General features: G+C 49.0%; 2 protein-coding genes across 2 annotated transcripts; one reads left to right on the top strand and one right to left on the bottom strand.

The window, feature by feature from the left end:
• Positions 1-1,295: 1,295 nt before the first annotated feature.
• Positions 1,296-14,956, bottom strand: lmf1 (lipase maturation factor 1). Its single transcript, XM_060037450.1, is given in 12 exon segments — positions 1,296-1,841; positions 2,289-2,401; positions 3,166-3,349; positions 3,607-3,760; positions 5,383-5,563; positions 7,548-7,715; positions 11,538-11,603; positions 12,703-12,834; positions 12,837-12,853; positions 13,371-13,381; positions 13,753-14,062; positions 14,719-14,956. Coding segments are annotated over 12 exon segments (1,734 nt in total). The 5' UTR covers positions 14,930-14,956; the 3' UTR covers positions 1,296-1,654.
• Positions 14,957-15,516: 560 nt separating this feature from the next.
• On the top strand, positions 15,517-16,668 carry LOC132446972 (transcription factor Sox-8-like). The gene has a single exon (XM_060037591.1). The coding sequence runs from the start codon at positions 15,789-15,791 to the stop codon at positions 16,200-16,202; it is 414 nt and encodes a 137-aa protein (XP_059893574.1). The 5' UTR covers positions 15,517-15,788; the 3' UTR covers positions 16,203-16,668.
• Positions 16,669-16,698: the final 30 nt, after the last annotated feature.

Here is a 16,698-nt window from a genome sequence, read left to right as displayed (position 1 = left end):
GTGTGTGTGTGTGTGTGTGTGTGTGTGTGTGTGTGTGTGTGTGTGTGTGTGTGTGTGAGACTTTAACCCATTAACGATAACCAATGATGATTTGTGATGCTCTCTCTGTAGCAGCAACCCTCGGAGAAATCACTGCAGACAGAAATTGTGAGTGTGTGTTTGTGTTGGGGGTATGCATGTGTGTGAATGTGTGCGTGTGTGTGTATGTTGGTGTGGATGTGTTTTAATGATGAACAGCTTGGGTGTTGCTCGACTAGGAATGGCTATTGGATATGTGGCGCATGGCAATTATATCCAACCAATCAAACCGTTTTCATCCGTAAACGAATTGGTAGGTCCGTAAGTTTACATGAACGGATTTGTGCTTTAAAATGTCCTTAACTCCCAAGACAGATTATCCCTTCCCTACCTCTCTCCTCTTAACTATTTAACTTAGTGTGGGAAGACTCTTAGTTAAATTATTAAGTCATTTCCACGGAGTCATTTAGTGAATGCTTCGATCAGCAGCAACAGATTTGAGATGAATATCGGAGCAGGAGCTGGAGGCCAACAGCATGGGAGAACGTTCAGAACCAAACTCCTCCCTGCAGTTCTCCAGCCGGCCCTCATGTTCATAAAGTCTTTGATGAGGAACCAAAAATAATCTAGCATTTAGATACAGACAATGACAATGCCTTAGCATTTACATTTAAATGCATTGAAACATTTCTAACATTCTAAATTTTTACTAATTCTTTGCACGTTTTCTTTTACTCAGCTATTATTTCATTTTATTGTATGACAATATTTATGCGTGAAGCACTTTGAGTCTGCCTTGTGTATGAAAAGTGCTATAGAAATAAAGTTGCCTTGCCGTGCCTGGCCTTATATTTAGGGCGTTTAGCAAGACGCTTTTATCCAAAGCGAAGTACATTTATCATAAGAAAGAGAAATAACAATATATCTGTCGAGGCAGTAAGGATGTTCATAGAAACAAGTGCCAAGCACTGAATCAATGGCTTAACCCATTGCCTGTATACAGCAAAGATATCTAGGATAAGATGCTACACAATGTTAAGCACTATTTTTAAGTGCAAGGACATGCAACATAAAATAAGTGCTTACATGTAATGCCAGGAAGTACAACAAGGGTTAGGGTAAGTGTGTAAGAGGGGTGTGGGGGGGGGGGGGGGGGGCGGGGGGAGGAGGGGGGAGGCTATACAGAATCCAGGTGAACTCTGAACAAGTGAGTCTTGAGTATTTTGCGGAAGCTGGTGAGCGACTCATTTCCCATAGATCCGTTTTCAGACAGGAAGTCAGTGTAAAAACTTTATTAGACCGTTTAATAGTTTTGTATCAAAGGGTTTTCCATAAGACAGCTGTGATTTGAAGACAACACATTCTTCTCTGCTCTCAGGAATCTCTTCGGAAAGTGGACACGAGCGAGAGACACACATAATACATTTACGAAGGACTTCAGACATTCTCAGTAGTCCACCACATTTTTGGCACACGATTCTGTAACAGCTTTGATAGTCATGCATTCATTTTGAACCCCCTGATCATCAGGTAATAAAACATCTCTTGCATCGTGGACTCAGGTCCAAGGAAGAGCCACTCCCTTTCTTCACTCATCTCTGGGATTTGTAGTCCTGGTTTGTAGTCTTTTCTTCCGTCACTCTCTCCTGGTGGGATCGTGCGGGTGGGGCCACTTCCTGGACTGGAAGTAACCCCGGAGTCCCTCCAGGTTGACCGCGGGGAAGTAGGCTCCGATCCGCTTCCGGAGCCACCATTTACCCTGCGCCGCGCTTGCAGAGCCCGGAGCAGTGAACTTATAGCGGAAGTGCTCCCCCCTCACCCACCTGAGGGAGGGAGAGGGGGAGAGTGGGGGAGGAGGGAGACGCATGAAGGAAGGGAGGGAAGGAGAGCGAGAGAGAGAGAGAGATATAGATAGGGATGAGGGGAAAGGGGGAGGGAGAGGCAGTGGGAGAGAGATCAGGAACGGGAGGGATAGATGGAAGAAAGAGAGAGAGAGATAGGGAGAGAGAGATGAAAAAATAGATAAGGGGGAGGACAACAGTATAAAAGGGAGGGAGATGGGAGGGAGATAGAGAGAGAACGAAGGGGGATTGTGGTTGAGAAAGAGAGACATGTCACACAAAACATAAATTTTTTGCTTACTTATTTTACTGCAGACACTCTCATCCCAAACCACCAATAGTGACTCCAGATTAAGGTAATGAAGGGCGGAGGACATCGCGCCCTCGTGCCACTAGGGGGGCGGTAGAGCGTAAGCCAGGGACGCTTACCTGGGATTCTCCCGGCCCTGGAAGGGGTTGTGGTCGAGCAGCGAGAGCACCGTGGTGTCGTTGGCCATCAGACGGCCGGCGATGTGGATCACCCACTCGCTCTGCTCATAGGTCTGGAGGGCCGACGCAAACAGCAGGAGAAGAACGGGGAGAAAGAGTGATACAGGTAGATGGAGAGGGAGAGAGAGACAAGTTAATCATGATTACCAGAATTATGTGAATTTTTATCAATTAAAACATCACATTCAGAGTTTGAATGAAAAATACCAACCCCTGACAAATGGTTTATCAAGTTAAACACAGAGCTACTGCCCCCCCTGGTGGCCGATATATGGTATAACAACAATAGAGGCGCAGAGACGTAAATTAAGACAAAGCCACCAAGCAGAGAAAGAGGAAAGCAAAATAAAAAATGTATTAACTAATTGAGAGGATTGAGTTTACGGCCATCTTTTCTCAAAGAAACCAGTGATCTTTAGTCTAAGTCATACTTTGTTCAGGCAGAACTTCTGGAGAAAGACAGCAGAGAGTCTGGACCAGACACCAGCATCTGAATGAGGCACAGCCATTCCATGTTTCCTGGTTCACTACGGAAACACGGTGTGTAGATGAGGCGTTCAGGACGGTATTTTAATACGAGGAGTTCAGTCCGCACGCTGTTGATTTGAAGCCTTCACAGACACTCTGCTACAGTCTACCGCTGCAGGCCTGGTCTGTGTTCACCATGAACCGCTCACACGATACCGGCCCCAGCAGAAAATAATTGGTCCAAAAAAAAAAAAAAAAGTGAAAGATAGAGCACCCAGATTTGAGCGCGCACACTAACACCACCACTAAACCCTCTCCCCCACCCTCAGCACCAACCAAACCGTCTGACCTGGAAGGCAGCGAACCACATGAGCCAGTCGAGCCGGTAGTGGTAGGGCGAGACCAGGCAGGGTCTGCGGTGGACGTCCCCCGGCTTGCACACGAACTGGTACTCCTCCCAGACCGCCGCCGGGTCCTTGGGGTCCGGGCCCAGCGTGCCCTGGAAGATCACCTCCGTCCGCTCCTTGGTGATGCTGGAGAGGGACGGGGGTAGGGTGGGGTGAAGACGGGGTTAGGAGGGGGGTAGGGTGGGGTAAAGATGGGGTTAGGAGGGGTTAGGGTGGGGGGGACCGGGTTATGGTGTGGTTAGGGTTGGGTTAGGGTGAGGGGGACGGGGTTGGGTTAGGCTGGGGTGAGGGTGGGGTTAGGGTGGGGTAACACCTTGAAGGCCCCATGCTGGTAGTTAGGGTTAGGGTCATGAGGTACCCCCTGAGGGCCCGGGGGTCCCTACCTGCCGAAGGCCCCGTAGGTGTTGACGATGCGCAGCGGGTCGAAGGACGTGTTCATCACCTGCTTGGAGCTCAGCAGGTTCATCACCACGGGAACGCTCAGGTAGCCAATCAGGACGCCCAGAGAGACGTTCACCACGCGGCGCACAAGCATACCTGATGGGCGCAGGCACAGACACACACACACACACACGCGCACACACACACGCGCGCGCGCACACACACACACACACGCACACACACACACACACGCACAGACACACGCACACACACACCGCATGTTGGACTGTAGTAGAGCTAAGCTGTCTCCTCTTTTCCAAGATGGACAGCATTCAACTCTCACCCATCAGAGGGTCCTTTGATACGAGAGGCTCATAAATGATTCATTAGCGCAAGAATTGATGGCAACCAACCTTGCTATCCAATAGGGCTGCAACAACGAATCGATAAAATCGATAAAAAAATCGATTACTAAATGCGTTGGCAACGAATTGGTCATCGATTCGTTGTGTCGCGCGATTAATAAGTTACTCAGTTACTCATAGGCGCAGCACTGTTTACAGCCAGCCGCCGACAGGTTGGTTCACGGTTCATGCACGCCCACAGCGAGCTTCAGTGTGAGCGACCACAGCTTGTATTTTGGTCATATCTTAACACTGGACTGTAGGCCTACATAAAAGTGTTGTACCTTCACTGTCTTTGGGTTAAAAAAAAACTCCTTCAACTCAGTATCCGTCTGGTCCAACCGAAAACTAAATTATATTTTTGGCTGTCTGCCACACTCACGTGCGTGCGTGCGTGCGTGTGTGCGTGGCGTGCGTCGGTGTTAGCTGTACACCTGTCTGGTCACCCTCTTTCCCGGCCACATTAAAACCACGCTGCCGTAAGTCGCCTCAGTCGGGCGCGGCCCCCCTAAACACAGACGTTTCTGCGTCACCCCGTGAGTAAGCCGGGCCGCAACGACTCGACTCTATTTTATGACTGCTTTTTTTTTTTGCTAAGTGGCATATGAGCTAACCAGAGCCGGAGCCCCTTCATGGATCCCCGGGGAGCTCTCAGACGGGCACGCCGTGGAAGAGTGTAGGACAGTCCGCGGTTCAGTTCCCCCAGTGGGGCTGACTGCTGTGTTGCCACCCGTTCTCCCTCTCCCTTCCAGCCGAGGAGCAATTACGGACCCCGCCTCCAACCCCCCCTCCGTCTCTCTGTGGTCCTGCTGGCTACCGCCGCAACCCGGGTGCTAATCCCCCACAATCCCCTCTGTCACGTCTGGACTGCAGGCCGCCCCAGATAGACGTGTCCAGCTGCTGGATATAACACTGGAATATCATCTCTCAGGGGACTTCACAAATATGACTTAACAAATGCTTGTGTATTGTTTTAAAATGACTTTGACGAAGTCCATGACTTGTAAGTACGTGATTGTGTGCAGACAGAGTGAAATATTATATTGAGTGAGTGAGCGAGTGAGCGAGCGAGTGAGTGAGTGAGTGAGTGAGTGAGCGAGTGAGCGAGTGAGCGAGTGAGCGAGTGAGCGAGTGAGTGAGTGAGTGAGTGAGAGAGCGAATGAATGAGAGAAGCGAGTGAGTGGGAGAGAAAAAGCGAGTTAGCGTGTTTCATCAAGCTAGGAGTGGAAAGAGTGAGTCAGTGAGTCAGTGAGTGAGTCAGTGAGTGGGGCGAGCTGGTGAGTGAGTGAGTGAGTGAGTGAGTGAGTGAGTGAGTGAGTGAGTGAGTGAGTGAGTGAGTGAGTGAATGGGTGAACAGGGGGGGGGGGGGGGTACCTCGGGTGGGTTTGGGGGTCCGCCCCTCCCGGCCCTCTGCCTGGATCTCCAACACGGCCTTCCTGACCCCGCCCTTCGAGCCGAACAGGAAGCCCAGAGAGGCGTCGTCGAAGCAGGCCAGACTGGGAACGATGGTCAACCAGTTGAGGAAGCTCAGGTTCCCGCTGATGATCAGCATCACCTGGGAACAGGGAGAGCAGAGCCACGGTCACTACCGGATCGTGAGTGTGAAAAGGGTTTGTTTAAGCACCACAGTGTGAACCAATGATTGAGGCTAACCAGCCTGAAAGACTGGAAAGAAAAAGACATTCAAGCCAATGGAAATCTGGGCTTTGACATTTGTATATGCCATGATACATGTTGTTAAGTTACAGTTAAGAAAACAATTCCAACGAAGACTTTGCAACAACATTTGGGTTCTCTTTAACCTATTCCATCTGTTGGGTTATATAACCATTTGGTAGATTCCCCTTTGTGAGGAGTGAGAAGAACTTTCATGTAACTCCATCTGTTACAGTAATAAGTCTTCAAAATGCAGTCCCAATAAGCCCCATAAGTACCCCCAGAATATGAATCAATGATGAAGCAGCCGACACTTTAAATCCCTGAAACGTCAAACGCTGCAGGCAGATTCAAACAACAGCAAAACAACCGATGGACGCTAGAGGCGTGTGATCAAGTTTAACAAGGCCAAATTCAACTTCTGTATGCATGATGTGTGTATGCATACGCATGTGTTTGCGTGCCTGGATAAGTGTGTTTTGTACAATAAATATAACATATGGTTATGAGTTCAAAATACCATCTAAACCGTCTCAGGGTTAAAATTTAAGTTTAAATTATGGCATCAGACAAAAATGTCTTTATCCTAGCTATCTTTGTTGTATACGGGGCATGAGTTAACCTAGAGATTGTTTGTGCTTGGCACTTGGTTCTATGAACATCCTTACTTTACCGACAGAGATATACCGTCGTTTATTTTCTTTTGACAAATGTGCTCTTTGAATAAAAGCGTCTGCTGAATGCCCTAAATGTTAACATAAAACCAGTCTTCCTATCCCTCTGACGTTTCCTATTTTCATTTTTCATTTCATTTTAAGCCTGTATCTTCTAGTTGTAATTAATTTAGACTTTAAAACTGGGAATGATGTTCTGTAATCATGCATGTCCTGCCTCATCTTTAGGCACGAAGTGTCTCACATTCATTTGTGATCCAAATAAACACTCCCATCTTCTTGCAACCACAAGATAAGCATTGCCTAAAGATGGGGAGGGATCCGGTTCTCTTCTCAGGTAGATCTCCTGACGACAGCCATCAGAGAGGATGGAGGACGAGGACAGGGAGCTGCTCCCAGCCAATGTCAGGGTCGCAGATTCGCTCACCAGCTTCCGCAAAGGACTCAAAACTCACCTGTTCAGAGTTCACCTAGACTCTGCACAGCCATCAAGCCCCTCCCACCCACCATTGTACGTTGTACGTCCTTGCACTTAATGTACACACTTATTGTACGCACTTAATGAACGTTGTATTTATTCAAAGTACTTAATTGTGTAGCATCTGAAGTAGCTGCTATCAATGCTGCATACGGGGAATGGGTTAGCCTAGTGATTGCTAGTACTTGCACTTGGTTCTATGAGGTGCAGTGACGGGGACACTGTGCCGTGGAAGGCGCCGTCCTTCGGAGGAGACGTAAAACCGAGGACCTGACTCACCGAGGTCTTAAACGATCCGAGGGCACTTATCGCAAAGAGTCGGGGATTCCCCGGGCGTCCTGGCTAAACCTGCCCAAACAGGGTCATTCAATCTGGCCCCCTAATCATCCCCCTGTATAATTGGATGATTCATTAATCCCCTCACTCTCCACCTCAAGCGGGTGTGTGGTGAGCGTTCTGCCGCCGATTGGCTGCCGTGCATCACCCAATCGGGTGCTACACACGGGTGGTGGTGAGTGAGGTCCCTCCCTCCCTTCACAGTAAGCGCTTTGAGTTCCCAGAAAAATAAAAAGCGCTTTATAAATTCAATGAATTATTATTATAATTATTATGAACATCTTTACTTTACCGACAGCGGTATATGGTTTCACTTCTTTTGACGAGTGTACTTATTGTAAGTCGCTTTGGATAAAAGCGTCCGCTACACGCCCTGAATGTGCACGTGGAGGTACCTGGAAGAGGATCTGCGCGCCCCCGTTGAGCAGGCGCGGGCGGCGGCCCAGGAAGGTGCAGAGCGGCAGCAGCAGCTCGACCGCGTGGTTGGACACGACCTCGAAGCGGTGGAACCACCAGGGGGAGCGATGCAGGTAGTAGGACAGGGGGTTGGGGACGGGCTGCGTCTGGACACACAGACGGGGGAGGGGACAGACAGGTGGACAGACAGGTGGACAGACAGGTGGACAGACAGGTGGACAGACAGGGCGGGGGACAGACAGGACGGGGGACAGACAGGAGAGAGGGGACAGACAGGAGAGAGGGGACAGACAGGACGGGGGACAGACAGGACAGGGGACAGACAGGAGAGAGGGGACAGACAGGACAGGGGACAGACAGGAGAGAGGGGACAGACAGGACGGGGGACAGACAGGACAGGGGACAGACAGGAGAGAGGGGACAGACAGGAGAGAGGGGACAGACAGGACAGGGGACAGACAGGACAGGGGACAGACAGGACGGGGGACAGACAGGAGAGAGGGGACAGACAGGACGGGGGACAGACAGGAGAGAGGGGACAGACAGGAGAGAGGGGACAGACAGGACGGGGGACAGACAGGAGAGAGGGGACAGACAGGACAGGGGACAGACAGGACAGGGGACAGACAGGAGAGAGGGGACAGACAGGACGGGGGACAGACAGGAGAGAGGGGACAGACAGGAGAGAGGGGACAGACAGGACAGGGGACAGACAGGACAGGGGACAGACAGGACAGGGGACAGACAGGTGGACAGACAGGACGGGGGACAGACAGGACGGGGGACAGACAGGACAGGGGACAGACAGGACAGGGGACAGACAGGACGGGGGACAGACAGGACAGGGGACAGACAGGACGGGGGACAGACAGGAGAGAGGGGACAGACAGGACGGGGGACAGACAGGACGGGGGACACACAGGACGGGGGACACACAGGACGGGGGACAGACAGGAGAGAGGGGACAGACAGGACGGGGGACACACAGGACGGGGGAGAAGCATTTACATTTATGTTAACATTTCCATTCAGGGCGTTTAGCAGACAGACGCTTTCATCCAAAGCAACTTACAATTAGTACATTTGTCAGAATAAGAGAAACGACATCTCAATTAGTTATTATTTATAGGCATATAAATGTAGTTCATGAACACAGTCTGTGTGTGTGTGTGTGTGTGTGTGTGTGTGTGTGTGTGTGTGTGTGTGTGTGTGTGTGTGTGTGTGTGTGTGTGTGTGTGTGTGTGTGTGTGTGTGTGTGTGTGTGTGTGTGTGTGTGTGTGTGTGTGCCTGTGCATGTGCGTGTGTGCCTGAGGAAGGTATATTTGTTGGGCTCTGATTCAGTATTTCCTTACCTAAATAAAGACAGATTGTTTTTAGAGGAAGGCCACTCCTTTAAACAACAACAATGTAGACAGGCCAGTGTGTGTGTGTGTGTGTGTGTGTGTGTGTGTGTGTGTGTGTGTGTGTGTGTGTGTGTGTGTGTGTGTGGACAGATTTGTAGTTGCCTATTTACGGCGGAAGAGATGTACATCTAAATAATAATAATAAGAAGAAAACAAAAATAATGAACAGAAAGTAAAAATATAACTTTGAAAATACAGTCAGTGTTTGACCCTATATGCTCCATTAATGGAGTTAACAAAAAATAGAACAAATCATGAGCTTTAGTGCATCCTCATCCTTGGAAATATTCTGGAAAAAAACCTGCACCCTCAAATAGCCAAACAACCACACCTAGCCAGGTAGCAAAACAACAACACCTAGCCAGTTAGCCAGACAACCACACCTAGACGGTCAGCCAGACACCCACACCTAGCCAGGTTAGCCGACAAACACATTACTAACCAGTCATCTTGAGACAGTAAATCACTGCCCAACGTCTGGCTGCTTACGGTCGTCTGGTTAGTTTGGCTGCTTGCCGTTCTACATAAAAACCTAGCCTGCTAGCGAGTGAGCTAGATACCGCAACGACCATCCAAATGAACGTACACAAACAGAACCCAGGAGCCCAGACCAAAAATACAAAATACAGAGAGCCGCACAGACCACTCCAGTACGGGAGGGGCTCTGAAAGCAAGCAGTGTGTCAGAGGGACTGAACAGCCCTTCACCTGGCGCCACCCGCATCCGGTGGGGTTGTGTGTATGCGTTTGTACTAGTGTGGGTGTATAGGTGTACACTTGTGCGTGTATACACGTGTCTGTACATGTGTGTATGTGTGTTTACACGTGTATGCGTGTGTACACGTGTGAGTTTTTGTGTGTGTGGATGTGTGTGTGGGTGTGTCTGTGTGTGTGTTGACTGACGGTAAGTGAGGTTGGTCGCTCCCTTGGACGAGGAGACAGAGCCGCCATGGACCCGTTGCTAATGGGCCTCGCTGCTGACGTTTCCCGCCCAAACCCGAAGCGCGCGTTCCCATATAATCTCATTTTAGACAGCGGAGGGAAAGAGAAACATGGAGGACTGAAACCAGCCCATTCATGTAAATAAATAAGGGGTTCATTCAACTGCCACCGACATGCTAACTCGCGTAAGCCTCCATTTTAACGTTCTCAATTTGATTTTTAATAATTCCATCGTTTTTAAGCGTTACGTGCGAGTGAAACACCTCAAACTATTACCTGATCGGTACTAAATAGGATCAATTCGACTGAACAAAAAATTTAGTTCTTAATGCGTGTTATTAGAATATAACGTGTAGTAGTTCGACTCATTATTTTGAAATGTAGGAGATCAGGAACCAGCAGGACATCCCAGAGCCTCTCTTCCCTTTCCCGATGCGCTACGATTACCGTTGGTATGAGCGAGGGCTGTTTTCCAATCCGACCTCATCTAATCTTGGATCAATAGCAGGTCAGACAGGCCTCATTTAAATCACGATAGTGGGCCTGCAGAGGAACAGCTAATGGATAACGATTACAGGAACGACCCCCACAGGGTCAGCAGAGCGGAGGCCAGGATCTCTGACTCACTGCCCACAGATCTAGATTCTGATTACCCGGAGGACATGACTCCAAACTTAAACATAATGACTGGAAGTTGATCTGGATTAATGTATCTGCTGAGTGACTTATCTGCAATGTTCCCACAGAACAGACACAGAAACTACTGAACATTTGGCTTGAAGAAACTTACATACACTTGAAGTGTGTGTGTGTGTGTGTGTGTGTGTGTGTGTGTGTGTGTGTGTGTGTGTGTGTGTGTGTGTGTGTGTGTGTGTGTGTGTGTGTGTGTGTGTGTGTGTCAGGCGGTGGGTCGGATTGTTCCACCACCCCACAGGGAAAAACAAATGGCCAATCAAGTGCCTCTGTGCCAGACAGGTGATTTATAGTGAAACCCCTGCAACAGCGGTTACCGTGGCGGTGGGTTGTCATGGTGACGCCTCTGCCCTGGAGGGATCTCCCTTCTCTATCGTTAGCATTCAGGAGACAACGGCAAGGAAGGAAGGAAGGAAGGAAGGAAGGAAGGAAGGAAGGAAGGGAGGGAGGGAGGGAGGGAGGGAGGGAGGGAGGGAGGGAGGGAGGGAAGGAAGGAAGGAAGGAAGGAAGGAAGGAAGGAAGGAAGGAAGGAAGGAAGGAAGGAAGAATAAAGAAAAGGAAAGCGACACACAAATGGGGGGATTCTGGGAGAATAGGTTCCTGTGTCTCTCAGAGACAGTGACTCAGGGCCTAGCTGGAATCAATTACAACACAATGACCACGGCTTTGCCATTAGTAGCTTCTTATTGAATCCAAGCATGGGCACTGGAGAGCGCATGTCTGCCATTTTTGTGTTTTCTAGCCGAACCTCCTCGTAAGACCAGGAGCTGAGTCACATTGGAATTTTGTCGGCCGACTAAAGACTACTTTGGCAAAACCCACTCCTCTCCCCTCCTCAGAACTGTAGCAGAACACTGCTGCTGCTGCACGGAGAGTTAAACGTCATGAGCAGCGCTGTACCTTTCAGCAGGCCCAAAGGTGTGTCCTGTACCTCGTAGTGGTAGTCCATGCAGGTCAGGTCCCGCCAGCATTGGTCACCTCGGATTTTGATGAGACCCTGCAGAGATGAGGATATAAAATTCATGTTTACATCTTAATGTTTACATCTTTCGTTCATGCTGATGATGATATTTTTGCTGCATCATTTTTAGGCACGGAAGTGTGTCACATTCATTTCTGATCCAATAAACGTTCCCATCTTCTGGCAACAACAAGATAAGCATTGCCTAAAGATGGGGAAAGATCTGGTTCTTCTCTCACAATAACAAGCTTATTTTAAAAGCTAACTAAAGGTTGCAGTTTATTTTAAATGAATGCGATACCACCCATAGGTTGGTGTTGGCTCTCTGAGCGAGTCTTTAAAACAAAACAAACACCAAGCCCCGACTATAGAATGGCCCCCATTGGTGGACTCTACTCAGCATCCAGCCAACAAGGAGTGGTTGTCCCCGACTACCAGCAGCCTCCATCAGGCACCGCCCGCTGGCCGGGTGTTGGGCTTTCTTAATGTTAGTCGCTGTTTGTCCGGTCAGTGTGAAGTACAGCACCTTCAACTTTCACTGGGGCTGAAATAATAAAGTGTTTCCAACTTCAGTAAACAGGATGTTTACACCTGGACATACGGGGGCATGTCCACAAGAGCCACAAATAAGAAGTATGACGAGAAGAGTGCTGCCAACTCTGTTCTCCTTCTTCTTACCATCAGATATAAATCTGGAGATGGATGAACCATTTCATTCAAATGTGGATGTAGATTGTAGCTAGATTGTAACTAGACGCTGGCTGCGAAGTGACCAATATAACAGACATTTGTACATCCAATTGGTGACAGAGAGAGAGAGAGAGAGAGAGAGAGAGAGAGAGAGAGAGAGAGAGAGAGAGAGAGAGAGAGAGAGAGAGAGAGAGAGAGAGAGAGAGAGAGAGAGAGAGAGAGAGAGAGAGAGAGAGAGAGCAAGACACCCTCTGACCATATCTCCTTCCTCTCTCTTAAAAAAAAAGCAATAGAGTGTGTGTTTTTATAGTGTTCTTCACCACACTATAAAAACATGATCAAATATTGTAATTGAACAGAAAATAATAATAAGAGAGAGAGAGAGAGAGAGGGAGGGAGAGAGAGAGAGAGAGAGAGAGAGAGAGAGAGAGAGAGACAGACTCACGGCTCCCAGCATGATGCGGACGATGAGCCAGCGGAAGGTCCAGATGGAGATGAGCGAGGGGGGGCAGCGCCGTGGAACACGGGACAGGGTCCACGCGGGGACCAGGAAGATCGCCAGGAAGCCCGTCTCCAGCGCAGCTGGCTCTCCCAGCCTGGGGGGGGGCGCAGCCCACAGAGAGGGGCCGCGTTGGTGGGGGGGGGGGGGGGGGTACGCGCTGCCTCGTGTTGGACAAACCGAGAGACAGTGTGGGAGCAGCTAAACGTTTGTTGGGAATATAACGGATGTCCATTGATCGCCTGATGGGGGAACTCACCTACACTACGGGGGGGCGTTGAACAGAAATCCTGGCTGATTTACAACGCCCCATAGACAATGTCACCGATGAACCTGGGGTCTTAGCAAACTTATCCTTCAGCCCCTAAAGGCAGTCTAGGACTGGGGCTTTCGTTATCAAGCAACAGGTTGGAGCAGAACCTAAGGACGAGCTTATAGTTTAAGGAAGTCAGCGATTTAATTTAAAGAGTATTTACACCGGGGATCCATGTCGCCGCTGGACTGCTTAGCAGAACATTTATAGGAAAGTTCCCTACTTCCCTTCCCTATTATAATAAGATAATAATTGATAATAATTATTATTGGTTTGTTAGGACAGCAGAAGATGCACTTACCAAAGGAGTACCTGTAAAGAAAACACAAAGAGTCAATAGTACATGCTCGCTGTATTTTCATTTGCAATGCAATGGTCGACAACAGTAGGAATGAAAGTTCAGTTTGAACCGCGGTTTGTCATTCTGTACAATACCAGTATATTATGTTTTCAGTTTTGTCAAAATATTCATATTTATATTAAAACATAGGTGTAGGCTGCTTCACAAATATGTTACTCACTGTGTGCGCGTGCGTGCGCGTGCGTGCGTGCATGCGTGTTTGTGACAACTGTTGCATCTAAGCACATCTAGGCCTCAGTCCATCAAATTGGTACACATTTAAAACAGTGAACCAACATAAAACATGTGTGCGTGTACTCTTGTGCCCCAACAAGTCACTCACCAGAGCTGTCCCACGCTGACCAGGGAGTGGTACAGCACCCACAGGGTGCCCATGATCAACATGTTGGCCGTCCCACTCAGCAGGACCAACCCGGACAGCAGCATCCCCAGCAGGGCGATGGCGGCCAGGTTGCTGTCCATGGCGGTCCAGTCCGTGAACCAGAGGAGGGAGGGCGTGTAGGCCAGCGCGGCCGGCCCGATCTTCCCCCCAACGTAGGTCTTGACGCTCTGGAGGTAGGCCTGGCACGGCATCAGCCCCCTCTCCCCGATCAGCTGGCTGTTCTGCTGGTAGGCCACGGCGAACGCCACGACTGGAGAGAGGAGAGGGGAGGAGAGGAGGGAGGAGAGAGGAGAGGAGGAGAGGAGATGGGAGAGAGGAGAGAGGAGAGGGGAGAGGATAGGGGAGTGGAGAGCAATGGATGAGAGTAGAGGAGGGAGAAGAGAGGGGAGGAGAGAGGAGGGGAGAGAGAGAGAGAGAGAGAGAGGGGAGAAGAGGATAAGAGGAGAGAAGAGGAGAGAGTGGAGAGAGAGGAGAGGAGAGGGGAGAGAAGAGGAGAGAGAGGAGACAGGAGAGGAAAGGGGAGGGGAAAGAGGAGAGAGGAGAGAGAGAGAGATAGAGGAGAGGGGACAGAGGAGAGGAGAGAGAAAGGCTGACACACGATGGACTGTTGTTGAGTTCTAATGCGATTTTCGTTTTTAACCAGATACAAATAAGGTGACCTTAAGTGAGATTAACAAATAAAACCTATGGAAATGTTACATATTATTATCATGCTATCCTCATCATATCTTATCATCCTACTATTTATATCCAGTATTAGGCCTACTGCTAATAATAAAATACTTATCAATAATATTAAGAGTATAATAGTGTTAATATTTACAATAATGCTAATTCGTGATAGTTGACATGGTATTAATAATAGCATTATTAATGGGAGTCATGTAAAAGGCAGTGTCGCCTCACAGTAGATGAAGGCAGTGGCTCGCAGTAGAACTATTCTGGTTAACCAGTAGGTTCCCGTCTGCAGAGCGCAGCCCGAAGCCTCGTGGTGCTTTGTCTCCTCTCCGTCCTCATCATGAGGCTCCTTGCTGTCAGGTAAGCCGCTTCCAGCCTGGATTGTATCCACACGTCTTCTTCTTACCGCGCTCTCTGAACTTTCACCGGGTGCCGCCATGTTGAAAGGAGTCCGACCGTCACGTGAGTAAACAAAGCAGACACTTCTCGCGAGAGTGGAGTGAGGTGGGAATCTAACGAGACCTTTTGCGACCCAATCATAAAGATTATTTTTTGTTGTTGCAGATTCAGACTTCTCAGTGTTAAAAAGTATATCACACATTCACAACTTTGGTAAATATTTGTTCATATTATAAATGTTTATGAACAACACATATTGTACATCATTAATGCTGTTATACGGCACCGATTTGTAATCGCTTATTAAAGCTGCGTTAAATGTGTCTATTTGGATTTTGCATTCAATAGTAATGTAAAACGTAGTAATAATTAGTATACAAATAATAATTGGACCGATAAAAAAGGTAGAATATCCATTCATCCAAGGAGAAGCTAAGTGAAGAATATTTATTAGAAAAACACAAAAAAAAACCAACAGTTAATTGGAGGAATCATTGTTTTCAACAAGGTCTTATTGCCAGACAGATGAGGGCCATCCAGTTATGAGGCTGTTCATCAAAGTGAGACTCATCTGTGGTGACGGCTCTGATGCCTCCTCCTCTCGACCTTTAAACTAAACCGAACAAACCAACACTAAAACCTAATTTAGAAGTGAGCAGGCTGAAGCCAAGGGCGGGAGGGGGAGAGTGGAGAATTACCAGTCCAGATGACGAGGGAGAGAGGCCTCAAGAGTCAGAGTAGTGCTTAATGATGCTGGTGCAGGATGGAAACCACGCGACACACATCGCAGTGTCCACCGGAGACAGTCCAGTTCAACCGGGTGGTGTGTCGTGGCCGCGTTTTTGGAGAGACCCTCGGGATTTCGGATTACATTACGCGCTGTTTTAACAGAGTCAAATATGACCGAGGACAGCGCCAACCACCTGACCGATCAGCCACCTAGTCCCGGGGCTGGCAGCGTCGGACCCCCGTCCCACCACGGCTCAGACTCTGGACCCCCGATACCTGCCGAGAAGTCCGACGGAACCGCGCCAACTACGCACACAGCAGAGCGCTGTCCGGAGGGGGGCGATCGGCGGGTCCCGACCTGTATCCGCGACGCCGTGTCGCAGGTGCTGAAAGGGTACGACTGGTCGCTGGGGCCCATGTGCGCCCCGCGGGGGGAGAGGGGCCAGAGGAGCCGGACGCATGTGAAGCGGCCCATGAACGCCTTCATGGTTTGGGCGCAGGCCGCGCGCAGGACGCTGGGGGGGCAGCACCCTAACCTGCACAACGCGGAGCTCAGCAAGACCCTGGGGAGAGTCTGGCGGTAAGCAGGTCACCGGGGGGACGGTCGATTAACGGTGGAGATGAGCATCAAACGCGTACAATTTTTCGTACATCTGAATTGTAATTTGGAATTTTCTGGACGTGTTTCATGCAAGTAAAGCAGCGGGGATATCGTTTAAGTTAAAACAATTTAACCTTCTTATTTATTGCATTATATTGTACTGTTCCCGGTATTTCGTAATGGATATTTTTCCTAATAAGCAGAATCAAAAGATGTGTATCCAATCAGAAATATGTAACTTTTCCTTACGACTACTGCCACTGGTTTCTTTCCTATTCACGACGGTCCCACACGACGTGGAAAGAGTTGATCTACTGATATATCCACTCCAGTAGAAACAGCCAACCGTCATGTATTATAGTATTACTATTTAAGTAGAAGTTAATTAATTATTAGTAGGCCTATAAGAATTACAAAGTAACCGGAAGGTTGCTAGTTCGATCCACGGAGTGTCGAGGTGTCCCTGAGCAAGACTCCTC

Source organism: Gadus macrocephalus, chromosome 18 (genome assembly GCF_031168955.1).
Source record: "Gadus macrocephalus chromosome 18, ASM3116895v1".
NCBI classification, from domain to species: domain Eukaryota; kingdom Metazoa; phylum Chordata; class Actinopteri; order Gadiformes; family Gadidae; genus Gadus; species Gadus macrocephalus.
The sequence above is the reverse complement of the archived record's forward strand: the minus strand, read 5'-3'. Positions and strand labels throughout refer to the sequence as shown.